The sequence below is a fragment of the Telopea speciosissima genome, chromosome 8 (assembly GCF_018873765.1).
Source record: "Telopea speciosissima isolate NSW1024214 ecotype Mountain lineage chromosome 8, Tspe_v1, whole genome shotgun sequence".
In the NCBI taxonomy this organism is placed as follows: Eukaryota; Viridiplantae; Streptophyta; class Magnoliopsida; order Proteales; family Proteaceae; genus Telopea; species Telopea speciosissima.
The window spans coordinates 16,627,398-16,642,166 of NC_057923.1; the positions used below are offsets into that span (position 1 = coordinate 16,627,398).

General features: G+C 37.3%; 2 protein-coding genes across 3 annotated transcripts in view; both read left to right on the plus strand.

Annotated features, from left to right (window-relative positions):
* The first annotated feature begins 497 nt into the window (after positions 1 to 497).
* On the plus strand, positions 498 to 2,444 carry LOC122638316 (transcription factor TCP15-like). The gene is made up of 2 exons (XM_043831222.1): positions 498 to 1,747; positions 2,352 to 2,444. Exon 1 carries the CDS (start codon positions 579 to 581, stop codon positions 1,737 to 1,739), a length of 1,161 nt encoding a protein of 386 aa, XP_043687157.1. The 5' UTR covers positions 498 to 578; the 3' UTR covers positions 1,740 to 1,747; positions 2,352 to 2,444.
* Positions 2,445 to 12,292: 9,848 nt separating this feature from the next.
* LOC122638410 overlaps positions 12,293 to 14,769 on the plus strand; it is a 29,227-nt gene continuing 26,750 nt past the window's right edge. The window contains exons 1-3 of one of the 2 annotated variants that reach the window (XM_043831359.1): positions 12,293 to 12,457; positions 12,679 to 12,845; positions 12,928 to 12,992. In XM_043831359.1, the coding sequence (XP_043687294.1) occupies positions 12,322 to 12,457; positions 12,679 to 12,845; positions 12,928 to 12,992 (368 nt within the window). In that variant the 5' untranslated portion in view covers positions 12,293 to 12,321. Of the gene's footprint in view, positions 12,458 to 12,676; positions 12,846 to 12,927; positions 12,993 to 14,769 lie in introns of both variants that reach the window. The other variant, XM_043831360.1, reaches the window with a different exon arrangement.

The window sequence follows — 14,769 nt, forward strand, 5'->3', positions numbered from 1 at the left end:
AGAGCAAAGGGAAAGAGCCAAAGGCAAAAGGCAATGATTACTTGAATGTGATGGGACCCATTTGATTATCTCTTCTTTCTCAGTCCTTTCATTTTTTGACTTGGGATCGGGTCCCACCTCGGACACCACTGTCTTTATGGATTGAATGATAGAGGGCACCGCACGTGGAGTCTGAACCAAGTGACTGTCCGACCACAATAAAAGGATTGCAGTATTTATTAAAAAAAAAAAAAAAAAAGAAAAAAAAAAAAAAAAAAAAAACCTAATCAGTAAATAATTAAGAAAATAAAAATTTCTCCCAAACATTCCTTTTCAAATCCCACCATATAATTATCTCTAATTAAAAATTTTGCTTAAAGGTTGGTCTCCTCCCTTATCCTCTCTATACACTTCTTTCTCTCTCTCTCTCTCAAACGAATGTGAAAGCAATCGCAGTCCAGGAGGATAGACAGAGAGAGAGAGAAAGAAAGAAAGAAAGAGAAGAGAGACCCACTAAGGGGGTCATCTACAGTTTCATTTCGTTCATCGATCACCAGATGTGTTATTAAGGAAGCAAAGATTAATTTTTTTATCTGATCATGGAAGGAGAGAATGGGATCCGAAGACCTAACTTTCCATTACAATTGTTAGAGAAGAAAGAAGAAGACGATGTGTGTTCAAGCTCAGGCTATCCATCTCTAGCCATATCAGCCGAAACAAGCACGATCCGATCATCTATCGATTCTACTCTCCAGCAAGTTCAAACATCTGAACCTTCAAATAAGCCTCCACCCAAACGTACCTCAACCAAAGATCGACACACCAAAGTAGATGGCCGAGGACGTCGAATTCGTATGCCGGCGACATGTGCCGCTCGTGTCTTTCAACTTACTCGAGAACTTGGCCATAAATCCGACGGTGAAACCATCGAATGGCTCCTCCAACAAGCTGAACCAGCCGTGATCGCCGCCACCGGTACCGGTACTATTCCAGCCAATTTCACTTCCCTCAACATCTCTCTCCGAAGCTCTGGGTCTAGTATCTCCGCACCATCTCAACTTAGGACTTCATACTTCAATCCAAACTTCGCTGCAGCTACTCAACAACTAAGGATGAGAAGTGAATGGGAGCGAAACATCGATGATTCGCAACGTCGAATTCTATTCCCTGAAAGCTCCAATTCCACACTGCTCAATTTCAACACAAACAATGTCATGCTACATACAACTAAACAAGAGCTGCGTGATCCTTGCTTGGATATGTCGTCGGATGGCGAGGTCGGCGGCATCGGTGGTTGTCGAAAGCGTAGGCAAGAACAAGATACTTCTCAACAACAGATGGGTAGTTATTTGTTGCAATCAAGTTCCGGTCCAATTCAGGCCAGTCATGGACAACAAATTCCGGCGAATTTTTGGATGGTTACTAACCCTAACAACCAAGGAATGAGTGGTGATCCTATATGGACATTTCCTTCAGTGAACAATACTAGTATGTATAGAGGGTCAATGTCAAGTGGACTACATTTCATGAATTTCCCAACTCCCATGGCTCTCTTGCCTAGTCAACAATTGGGTTCAGGTATCGGTGGAAGTGGTGGTGCATCGGAGGGACATTTAGGAATGCTTGCCGCACTTAATGCGTATCGTCCGTTGTCCAGCGGCGGCGGCGCCGGACTTAATGATCCTCAAGCAAGTGGTTCAAATCAGCATCATCAAGGTGGGAATGAACGACATGATTCATCAACCAGTCACCATTCTTAGATGATCATGTATGGCTTGAATTTGAATTTGAATTTGAATTTGACTTTTTTTTTTTAATATTTTTATTTTCTAAAAATCTTTTAAATACATATTTTGCACTTGCAAGTTGCAACACACGTGCCGTTTGATTTCTTCAAATCTGAGTTCTAATATTCCTTTCTTTTTTTTCTTTCTTTCTTCTTCTTTTGGGTCTCCTTCCATCTTCTGTATGTGTGAGTGAGTGAGTGAGTACTGAGTATTAGGGTTTAGGGTTTGAGAAGACGGATTTTTTAACATGATTATTGGCTGTTTTCCTTGTTAATTACTGTCTCTCTTAAGATGTTACTAAACATAATCTTATTATATATTTGCTGTTTAATTTTACAGTTTTGATTTAATCTTCACTTTTTAATTGTATTATATGCTTTAATTAATTGGTTACCCAGAAACCCCAAACAAGTCTCTCATGCATAGAACTTCATGCAGTCTCTCTCTCCTTCTCTCTGGTAAAATGAATAGTTGTTTGTGTATTACAGCAACTGTTTGATAAAAGTACTGCACCACAGGTTTTCAGTTTGATTCTCTCTAAATCCATCCATGCATCTGACGGTACTGCAAAAACTGTGATTTTAGGTACTATCAGAGAGAGTGTGGGTCCTGCCATTTACTAGGATGGCGGGGTCCACAGTTTCATCAGTTTCAGGTGAGTCTCAGGTGGTGAGCCCCCCCCCCCCCTCCCCCCTCCCCCATCTACTGTTTATAGGCTACACCAATGTACATTGATATTAACAAGAGGAGATCATTCCTCTTTGGCAATGAAGCAGCACAGATCATTCCTATTTTTGGGTGGACCATGTTCATAAATTATATATTCCCATCAAGGCCCTCCCAAATTATAATTTTGATTTGTTCAGTTATGAGAGTAAAGAAAACCAGGCTAACATTCTTTCCAAATGTTTGAGAAGTCTTACCTGTAAACTATACTAAAATAGAGTTTCCAGGTCCAAAGTTAAATCTCTTTCTAGAGAGAACACATGCATTGATACATTATATTATTTGTAGAAGAAGTTTTGCAGTTTTACAGTTTTATATGGTCTAGTGATGGATGGAGTTCTTAATTATTCAATTCTATATATATATATATATATATATATTTTCACTCTCAGGTGTTTCTGTATCTTAATTAGTATGGTTATTACACATTATTGTAGGTGAAAAATGTCCATCTCTACCATTAAGGATCTCTAATTCAGATAATTTAAGGACAAACAGATCTTTAAAGGTGGGGTATATGAATTGGTCCATAGGAATCAATGAGCATGTGCAAACCATGTTAGAGACACATATACAGGCATAATGGTACTGCAATGAACCATCATTCCCTTCTTGAATTTTCCTTTTCTTCCTCCCATTGGATCCTATTTATCTTTATTGTTTACAAACTCAAAAAGTTTGATAAATAGACCCAGGATTGGTGTCTTAAATATACCTTAAATGTCATGTTTCTGGTTCTATCATTTACTTGGTTGCCCATTTAGAATCTCAGTATAAAAAAAGCCTCTTACAATTCAATGAAGAATTAATACATATATATATACATGCTTTTTCATAATATTAATGTTTGTGAAGAATAAAAAAGCATAATAGTTTTCAGTGTTGGTGTTGTCTTTGTCGCTTGCATAAGTGGGTTGATTTTTTGGGTTAAATGGGTATTTCGGTAAGTTACTTATATAGGGTTTCGCTATAAAATTGTAGTGAGGGTTCTTTCTCAGTAATCAATAAGAGAGGTGGCTCCATTGATAGAGAAACGGATCTCATCTCATCCTGAATGTAGGCAATCTTATCGAACCACGTAAATCTTCTTATAATATGCATTATTTGATTATATGTTCGTGATTTTCATTCTTTTCTTAAGAATACTTTACTATTCATGATTCATGTGATTATGAGGTTGGCTTTAGCTGTTAAATGGTGGCCTAACTGAATCTGAATCATTTTTGTTAGGTTATGGTCTAGGTTAATTTAAGAGCTTGTTGTGTAAAGTGTTTGAGTTCAGTTTGTTTTATTAATTAATTACAAAACTGCTCTCTCTTGGATTTGGAGCTGAAACAATGAAACGCGTAAAGTATAGGGAAGATTGTGTATCAGACTGACCCATACCCAAGTTATAAACAACCAGGTTCTTTAATCATGGCGTTTATTAACACAGAACCTTCGCCCATAAGACTCCAATCTTTACTTTTTCTTAAAAAAGAAAGAAGAAGCTTTTTCTAAGCCATAACACTCCCAGCCAGCTAGTCTTGAATCATGTAATCCTTGCAGGTATATTACTAATGAAGAATGATGAGGTAGCCAGCTCTCATGAGCTGGTTATGAGTTCCATCTTTTATTATTATTAATTCTCATAGCTCATGGTCTTAGATCGATACTATCTTTGTTGTGGGAATTTAGTACATTAGGCCTTCAGAAATGATTCTAATTCATATAACCCCAGTTATGAATTCACACATCTTCCACTGTGAATGTTGTGTGTCTCTCGAATTCTTGTATTTGTTTTGAAGATTGACCCACGCCAACATTTTTGGTGGTGACCTGAATGTGATTTTTTTTCCTGGTTTGACCCAATGGATTAGTATTACCTGTTTTCGGGTCGTGTTGTGTAAGCAAGAGAGAAGTCAGAGTTTTTGAGGGTTTGTGGTGTTAGGGTTTTGAGAAGAGAGAGATTGTTGCGCCGTTTTGGGTGTTCTTGAAAGATCTGTTAGAAAAACAACGCCCTGAATGATGATTTTGCAGAAGAAAAAACGAAGAGAAAGAGAAGAACAAGCATAAGACAAGAATTACATAGTTTACCCCCAAGAAAGAAGGCTACATCCACGATCGAGTGATAGAATGATTCCACTATTTCTGTGAAGCAAAATACAAACCCTCAATCTCACATCTCTCAAAGAGAAAACAACATTATATAGGAAAACCCTAACCTAGAAAGTACCTTTAGAGACCCACCTGATCTGGTTAGGACCTGAACCAACATATGTCGAAATACATATCAAATTGAAGATCTCAACGAGCTCTATAGGGGAAAAGGCCTGTGGCATTGATGTATGCACTTTTTGACGATTTTCTGGCACGTTTCGAAGGTGAAACGATCAACCGAAGAATCACCACAGTACTTTCTGGACTGAAATCAGGCTTCACCAATAACAAAACCTTCATTGTATCATCTTCCATTATATAATGAATCATCTTCAGTTTCGCCCTAGAATGTAACATCATATTGATGTGTGAACCACATTAAATCTATGTGTTATCTTTATTCGATCTGTTCAGTTTTCTTCGTATTTCTTTGGTGTTTGTTTAACAGTAAATTTTTGTTATCTAAAGATTTAACTAAATTCCATGAGATGAGAAGTAAGAGTAGTGAATGCGTCGGTAGTGGGAGACAAGATAGAAGACTCAGAGGTCAACCAGCTTTCAATCAGTTAGGAGGGTATGGCAATGGGGTGTGGTCCATGAACTGACCTCGTCTGGTATTTAGAGGCTGATTCCTAACAAGCCTTAACACAACCGATATGTTGAGCTTTGGGTTGGCTTGACTTCGGCCACCCATCCGCGGGCCATGAGAGAGAGAAAGAGAGACTTGGCTCATTTTTTCAAGATTTTGTAGTTATTTTTCAGAAGTGCTAATCTTACATTGACAGTGATTGACTTCATAGTATTTATATAAATTGGCTAACGAAAAAGGTTAGCTAATATAATCTCGTTGCTTGTCAAGCATCACTCTGTTCTTTTGGTAAGGGTGTCAAATGGGATCCGGATCCACTCCAATGCGGAGATCACCCAATGAGTGTCCAATGAGGCATTCAATGGCTGCGCTTATTGGGCATACATTGGGATGTGTGCCAACCAGCCCAGCCGTTAGATGTTCATTGGGCACTTATTGGATGATGCCCTCATTGGAGAGGATCCCGATCCGACCAAAATTCTATTTGATTAGGTTTAGGTTTGTTTCTGGATACATTTGACATTGCTTAATATCCAAAACTTGGGACTCGATACATTCGGTTTCGATTCCTATGCATAGTTAGAACGGAATTTTGGTACCAATATATTATAATATATTGATACACTATAATACTAATAAGTTATAATATTTATTAATACTATTAGTATTAGATTTTAGGGTAAATTACATGTCACCCCTTGGTTTTCAAACGAAACTCAGATCACCCCCTAGTTTTTGAAAAAACTCAAATCACCCCCTCTACAGTAACGGTGTTAGTGTACTGTTAGTTATTGGTGTGAAAGGACTATTTTACCCTCATACTAAAACATTAGAATTAAATTTACAATACTATACTTCCCTCATCTTCAACATTGGTCATGGGTAGTTTAAGGATTTAAATTTATTTAATTGCTGACATCATCACTTAACAGCATAAAACTAACGGTAGGGACTAATTTGTCATATTGGGGTCTAAACCAGGAGGTGATTTGAGTTTTTTCAAAAACCAGGGGGTGACGTGTAATTTACCCTAGATTTTATAATATATTATACCATATCTATCTATAGTATAAACTGATCAGTAAAAGAACCATAACCAAACCGTGTAGGAACTAAATAGGAATTAGAACCGAACAAGTTTGATTTGAGTACTGATTTTCAGAACCAAGGTGGGATTCGGTTCGATTCTAAATAACAATAACACTTCTTGAAACCGAATCGAATACCCATTTCCGGACCGATTTACTCTCTTATGGACCTTTGACATAGAAAATGTCCCCTTGCCATTTAAAAAATAGAAAGGTAAAAGTTTATTTAAATGAATCTTGGTTTTGAGTTACAACCAGAGAGAATCCATTTCTACTAGAATCTTTCCTTCTAGAGCACATATTCTAAAGCCTTTTTGCTACTTTATGTGCTGGAAACACAAGATCTCTTCCTACGTAACAGACTTTAACACAAGGAATGGTAGTTAAATCATTAAAAGTGTCTCTAACAATACTGAAAAATGAAAATTCCAACCATTGCCAGTTGTTGAAACATGTTCCTATAGCGAAGCAATAGCTGTGGAACAATCCGAAACGATGAAAGGCATTGTTGTGGATTCCACATATGACCATGATAGCGCAGTTTGATTGCCACCTCCATACCTTGCTGCTCGGCTTATAGTGTTGAAGATAAGGATGTAAATGGATAGTCGAAAATCCTTGTTCCATCCATGTTTGAATCTGGAATTTTGGTTTTTGAAAAATATCTGAATCCTTTTGAAAGATAGATAATCGGATTTGGATTCGAATAGTTCCATTTCGGATCGAATAATATCCAGATAATTTATCATTCAATTGTAAAATGCGATTTGTTTGATATATTTTTTTGCTGAAAACATATGATATATTACTATATTACCCTTATTATATACATTTTTTATAAAGATATTTTGGTAATTGGAGTCGAAAATCGATAATCTGAATTGCAAATCTGTAATCGATATAGGTAAGATTTATTTCCTAATCAGATAGTTTATCGGATCAGATAATATCTGGATATCCGAAAAACTCTCGAATTTGAATATGGTATTAATTTTTAAAATTCCGTCAGATATCGGATCGAATACGGATATGTTTTTCGATAAACGAATTCAGATTCAGATAGTAATAAATCCAAACCAAATCCAATCTGTTTACATCCTTAGTTGAAGATGACTTTCCTGAACCAACCTATGCTTATTGGATATATCACCTGAATACAGTAAGATAGCACACCACGCCCATGTAAAAAGAGTAAGGATTGTGAGTGGGTGGGGATGGTAGTATATTAATGGTGAGGAGATGGTTGCACAATAGGATGTGATTCTCCATTGTTGGCGATGAACTTAAACTGTGGATTGAAGAACACCATTTATTGAGACATGTAAAAAATGGTTTGGATTACAATTTATGAGTGAGATTAGTTATGCACCTTATGGATTAGGAAGGAGTCAAATTTCATACTCAAATTTAATTAAATATCCATTCAAGTATATTCACATATTTTTGTATTTTTCAGACAATTGATTGTGTCCATGCACCCCTTTTTAATTGCTATATAAAACTTGAAATGAATGCAAGGAACCTTCACATCTACTGTACAATATTGAAGCCTCATCTCATCTACCACATGGAAAATATTGACCATCATGAGAAGCTTATCAGGATTAGTTGTCTTGGATAACTTTCAAAAATAAAAATTAGGGAAAATGTTCCCCTGAACTGCCAATGTACCCTATGCCCCCTCTCTCTCTCCTATTAACGAAACTGTCCAATGCCCCTTCATTGGCGTGCCCTGCCCTTGCAATGCACAAAAATGGCTTAGAGTGCCCTTGTCCTAAAAGTTATTTTATTAATAGCTAGAACCAGAAACTGATCACCCTTATTTTATTTGTGGATGATATCATGATCTTCTCTAAGGCAACTATCGATTCTGTGACATCTATTACTGATACTTTAATGGGATGTATGTCCTTGTCATAAATCCTCAAAAATCCATTATCTTCATTGCTGGTTTATCTGATGGTGAAAAGGCTAGCTAGTCTTATATATTAATATCTTGGGCTTCTCTTTAGGAGTCTTCTCGTCACCTGTCTTGAGCTCCCTTTGATCTCTTTGAAGTTTTCTTCCTACCACTGTCTTCCTATTCTCAATAGGGGCTTCACAAGAGGTTGGACCTTTGGAAAAGCATATTCCTATCCTATGTCAGCAGTCTTGAGCTCATTTGTTTAGTCATGCAGGCCTCTTATCTCTATTGGGCTGGAGCGTTTGACCTTAATTTCTAGTAGCATCACAACAAAGATTGAATCTCTCATGAACTCCTTCCTTTGGAAAGGTAATGATAACTCTAAATTTATTCACACCTGCAGTTGGCTTTCCACAAGAAGAGGGAGCCTTGGCTTGAGAAGAGTAAAGGAGATCAATTGCGCTTCTCTTGTGAAAGTCATCTAGAAAATTTCCTCAAAGGCTAAATCTATATGGGTGGATTGGCTTTATTCATGTTCTCTCAAATAGGCCGGACTCGATATGGATTGTTAATTGCTCCCCTGATTCCTCTTGGTCTTGGAGGAAAATCCTTCATATGCAATACTTGGTTGAGGCATCAATCTACTCTTGCACTGATAATGGGGAGAATACCCTCCTCTGGTTAGACTCTTGTCATTGGAAAGGAGTTATATTAATCTATTATGGTGATAGAATCAGATATGACATTGGGTCGGATCATTTGGCAAATGTCTCCTCCATCTTGAGAGATGGCAATTGGGATCCTAACCCCTCCATATCCCTCTCTCTTGTGGATGCTTGGGCTGACCTGTAGAGTATTCCCAGAAGGCCAGAGGAAGCAGGGATCTGGTCCATTGGAATGCCTACCCCTCATGTTGATTCTCGTCTTGGTCAGCTTGGAATCTGATGAGATCCTAGATGCCACTGATTCTTTGGTCAAATTTGATTTGGTTTAAGGGAAATGATCCAAGACATAGCTTCATAACCTAGAGAGTCCTTACTCATACCTTCCCTAAAGCTCTCCCCTAGTAGAGATCCTTCCCAATCCCTAATTGCATGTTGTTTGTTCTGGAACACTGTTGAGGATGTCAACCATCTTTTCTTCTCTTGCCATTTCTCAAAGGCGATATGGGAATCTGTCCTTGCTGAGAGCTGGCCCTCCCTTAATCTCATTAGGTCCTTTGATAGAAAGTGGAAGTGGGTTCTTGATCGTTTTAGAGGTAAATCAGTTTGTGATACCATTGGGCACTTAGAATTCTGTGCGGTGATTTATCATACAACTTTTTTTTTGATAGATAATGGGAACAACTTGTTGTCACCAAAGTGGTGAACTACGAAGTTGTAATTTTCTTTTAATTACCCTTTGTCTTATTCCCGAAAGTTATTTAATGCAAGAGTAAAAAAAGGTTTTCAAAAAGTTGAAAGTTATTTAATGTAGTTTTTATGCAAAATGACATGATTTACCCTCATTGAAAAAAAGTGTCATATTAAAAGGACAAAAGAGTAAGATTACAATCTTGTTGTAACCAACCTTGGTTACAACAAGATTTTCCCTAATAGATTACTAAAACATTCTTCACTATCTAGTGTGTATACACAATAGTACTCAATAACCCAAAGATAGAGTAACCATTGTGCTTAAGCAAAAGGTGATTTATACTCTTAAATCTTGTTGCATGCAGGTTGTAGCTAGGGTTGAATTGGATAAGCATTGACCATGTTGTAAAAATATTTTAAATGTTAATCGTACATCACCCTCCCTAATGTCTTCCTCAAAAAATAATTTTTGCAAGTAGTAAAAAAATTCTAAAGAAAGAGGATTTTTACTATTGGAGGTGGGGAATACCCAACAAAAATTTTGCATCTCAGCACCGTGAAATGTGCATTACAGGTTTGAACAAATACGCATAATATGGGTTTAGGGTTACCTCAAAATACGAGTGCAGATTCTCTGAAAGATTACATCACTTGAGTTGGCTACTCCACAGGCAACAAAGATGTTCATCACAAATTAGGATTTATCTTGACTCTCAAACCTGAAGAGAAGGGAGAGAGAAGAACTGGAGGAGGAGAGACAAAGACTACCACAGTTTTTGGGTTTTTGAAATGCTAAAATCATTGGTTATTAGTTGAGTAGTGTGTGTCTCTCTTCTCCTTAACTACATATATATAGAATTTCATCTTATAGTCTTCGATGTTGAGTGTGCCAACCAAATGGTGTGACCCTATAGGTTGTTCCCACTGAGGTTGCGCAAGTCGAGTCTAACTCATCTATAATATTTAGTATTATTATTTTCTAGTAAATAACACTACTTAACAACTAATGCAACAACAATTGAAAATAACATGTAAGCATTACATTTAAGTACCTCCTCTTTTACTAAAATTACATAATTAAAGGATTTTGGGTATTGATGAAGTCATAATGCCACAAGTCATTAATTACCAACGACTATATTCTAACAACTATATTTCTAGCAGTTCTACTCCAATGACTATATTTCTATTGGCTCTATTTCAACGGCTAGTGTGAAAAGAGAGGAAGAATTATTTGAATCTAATGTAACCTATTATGGTGAGTGAGTCCCATTCTTTGGTTGAGTGAGTGCCCGTTTGAGTTTGAGGTCCTCTTGTGATGGAGTGAGTCCCCAAGTGACCCCAGAGTTAAGTGGTCCTCTTTGACCATTGAGTTAGGTGTAGCTCAATTTTGAGGCACTTGTGATGATTGGTTGGGGATGGAATTTTATGAGTGAGATGGACATGTGTGCCATATCACATGGATCACCTATATTTGAACTTAAGGCACGACATGTACATTGCTCTCACACTTTCTTTCCTCCCTAACCATGTGGGCTTCTATATACAAACTGTGCATCACTCTCTTCCAAGTGCATTGGGTTGGCGTACTGAGAGATTCCAATATAGACTATCCCATTAATAATGAAAACAAGTTACAATAGTAGATCCTAAACATATTATCTATATATTTGATATTGGAAAAAGATCCGGTATCAAATATAGAGAGTGGGGATCCCCACACCTTCTCACAACCTGGTCACATGGAATCCACACTGATACTCTTTCTTCCCTACCATGTGGGCCCCTTGTTAATGGAATTGTTTCCCACATTGTGATTGGTGTGAGATGAGAGTTTCCTCCCACATTGACAACAGGGGAAATCCTCTCCCATAATTTGATATTTAGGAAGACATAGTGCTTGAGCTTATATAAATAGCTTAAAAGGCATGCCATTGGTGGTGGAGTTTATTCTATGGCTTTGAGTTTATTATGTGGTGTGAGGACAATCACATGGAGGGGGATCGCCACGCATCCTCCACCTCATCCCTCTTTTGAGGAGAAGAGAGAGGTGAATTGAATGTAGGGAATCGCCACCTATAGAATGGTCTACTATTCAAAAATTGTGCGCTGCACCTGACCCAATTCCTTTCGCCTCGGTGCTCCAAGGTGAAGCTTTAGCAATTAGAGCAGAGATACTTTTTACGATTGGGGATTGTCATGACTCCATTCTCGAATCTGACTATAAACAGGTTATTGATCTTCTAAAGGACTCTAACTAGGTGCCATTTCTGGAGATTCTCCATATTATCCAGGACATCAACCAGTTGCGGTCCAATTTCATAGACTGTATCTTTGAGTGTATCCCCAAATGTATTAACCTGGTTGCTGATAACCTGGCCCATAAGGCAGTGTTACTAGAGTGTATGAATCACAGTGCCTATTTGGTTTATCTCTGTTTTTGATTTTTTGGGTATAGCTATTTGGCCTATCTCCACTCTATGGCTTGTCCAGTTTGTTCCAAGGACACCATGAGTCCTTTACACTCTAATGACCAAATTTGTTTCTACCGAATAAACATAGCCGTTAAAAACAATTCACCGAATTCAACCAGAATCGCACCGAAGACATCCGTTTTATATTGCAACCAGAACCACCTCAGTCTCTAGACGCTATTAACTGCCACTGTCCGAATCATGCGCATTTTTCTGCGTCCTCGAGCGCCTTTGGTTGCTTGAGACCTGTGATGCGTTCAAACGTGCGAAGGAACTGATCCATGGCTAGGGTTAGACAGTGGTGGAGCCATGGGAAAGCCGTCGTTTTAATTTGGTTAATTTCTGCTGTTATTTTCTTCTTTGGGTTTCGAATGGCTGTCTACTCTTCATCCAGAAACTCTTCATTAACTGATTCAGGTAATCTCTTCAAATTCATGGTTCTGTTTTTGCTATTCAGAAAATGATAAATGAGGAATGAAATATCCAAGGTCCCTGGGATCTAAATCCTATTTTCGCTAAGAATTTACACCCAGAGTGGCGAACTGTTTAAATTAGGGAGCAGAGAGTCAATCTTTCGTGAAATCCGTTCATTAATTTTCACTGAAGAATAATTTCGTAACACAATGCATTCCAAACAGAGCCTTCCATTTTGAATTCCAATAGACGGTCGCAACTGTATGATAAAATGGCGAGGGATTTGGATGAGCATGGCGCTGCTTTTCTTCAAGGGGGGAAAACTTCTCAGTCTTTGTCCCTTTCAGAAATTTTTACCCTGAAAGATGGGTCTGTCACGCCTGTACTTAAGGTAATAAGAGGAGTTTCAATAGTTTTCATGATAACTATAGCATTCAATACATGCTATTTATGCTTACTTCTATTCTGTATAGGCAGCGAATCCTCCTGTTCGAGCTAATGTTTTGTACTTGAGTCCAGAATTCTCGGAGTCGATCTCGTAAGTTTCTCTCTCTTTCTTCTAATCTTTAATTACTTATCTATTTTACGGCTTAATTATTGGGATAGCTTTGATCATTGTTTGTGCTTAGATGGTCTTGTTTGCTTTTTTGTTATACCTAGTGAAAAGTAACTCAGTTGCTTTTGTTTTAAACCATGTCATTTCGTATGAATTGAATTTTTAGGATGGCTAGTTTTAACTTCTGGAATAATACTTGCTGAAGGTTGGAATGCTGGGCATAAGTCATCCTTGCCATGACAGGTCTTACCATAATCAATTAATCCTTAACCTCTAAATAATGTCTGAATGAATATGTCTAGAATACTAAAATAAGGGATTTTCTTATTGACAACCCTTAAGGTGTTAATAGATTTGTAAGCTTACTTTTTTGCCCCTTGTTTTATTCCCCAAAGTTTTGTAATGCAGAGATAAAAAAGTAGTTTTCAAAAAGTTGAAAACCATTTAATGCAGTTCCTATGTGAAGTGACAGATATACCCTCATTGAAAAAATTGCATTAAATGCTTTAGTAATAAGACAATGGCCAATTGAATGAAGGTGTCAAATTCTAAATACACCTATAGAGGTGTCATTAAGACACTCCCTTAAAACAATATAAAACATTATTATAAACTAACTGAAGAGCTACCAAAATAGAAAAATATAAATCTGATTACGTTACACAGACATCTGTATGTAAGCAGAAAAATTGACCTATATCTATGTATCAGAAAAAAACCCCTGTATCCAAATATGTACTAAGATCTAGGAGGGGCTAAACATTATTAGGGTACTGCCTAAGGGTGTCAATTTAGAACCGAAATCGAAAACTGAAACCGGTCATTTACAACAGAACTGAGTCGAACCAAAATAAATGCGTTCGATTTTGGTTTCAAAAGGTGGAATATTTTCTCGGTTTGGTTCATTTTTGTTTCATGACTAAAACCATTTGAATAGAACCGAATTACCTATTTTCAAACTGAATAAGGAACCAGGTAAAATTATATATATATATTTTTGATATTTCAATCAAATGTGGATGATGAATTCTATTCCTTTTTAATGTTTGGAAAAAGTTTGGTGGACTATGACCCTAACAAATAAGGTTTTTTTTAGTGAAGATGTAAAAATTGAAACACCTAAAATAGGACCTAAACCGAATATGAAACCGAATTGATTTGGTTTTGAAAGTGTGTTCCTATTCTTGGTTTGGTTTCTACATTTTGTATCTTGAACCGAACCGATTGATACCCTTAGTACTGCCCAAGATTTCATTAGGTCCAAGATGCATAAAACCAGATGATCTCAACCAATTTTTTTTTTTTTCATTATATTTCTGTTCAGTGGGAAGATCACCGTAGATTTTACGGAAAATGGCCAAATATCATTTATTGTGCTGATTTTTGTTCCTGAAAACCTTCTTGGAAGGGTCATCAAGCGGGAATTGTGTGAACTCCTGTAAATATCTTTTGCACTTTGGCCTTTGGGACCTTTCTCCAAATAATCTTACCCTGTTTGCCAAGACCTCATTAACAAAATATCTAACCACATTTAATACAATATAAAGATTTAAGTAAGCACTATACTTGTATGTTATCTAGAATACAGTTGTCAATGCGTCGCCTATGCGTTTGTGCGGGTTTTTAAGGACTGGGCGGTAGCCTGTTTTATTCTAACTTAACAAGGCAGATGCCTTTGGACCATAGTTGTTAAAGCGACAAGGCATCCAAGGCGTTGAAGGGCTGCCTAAGTGCTTAGGTGCCAAGGTGCGACCAAGGT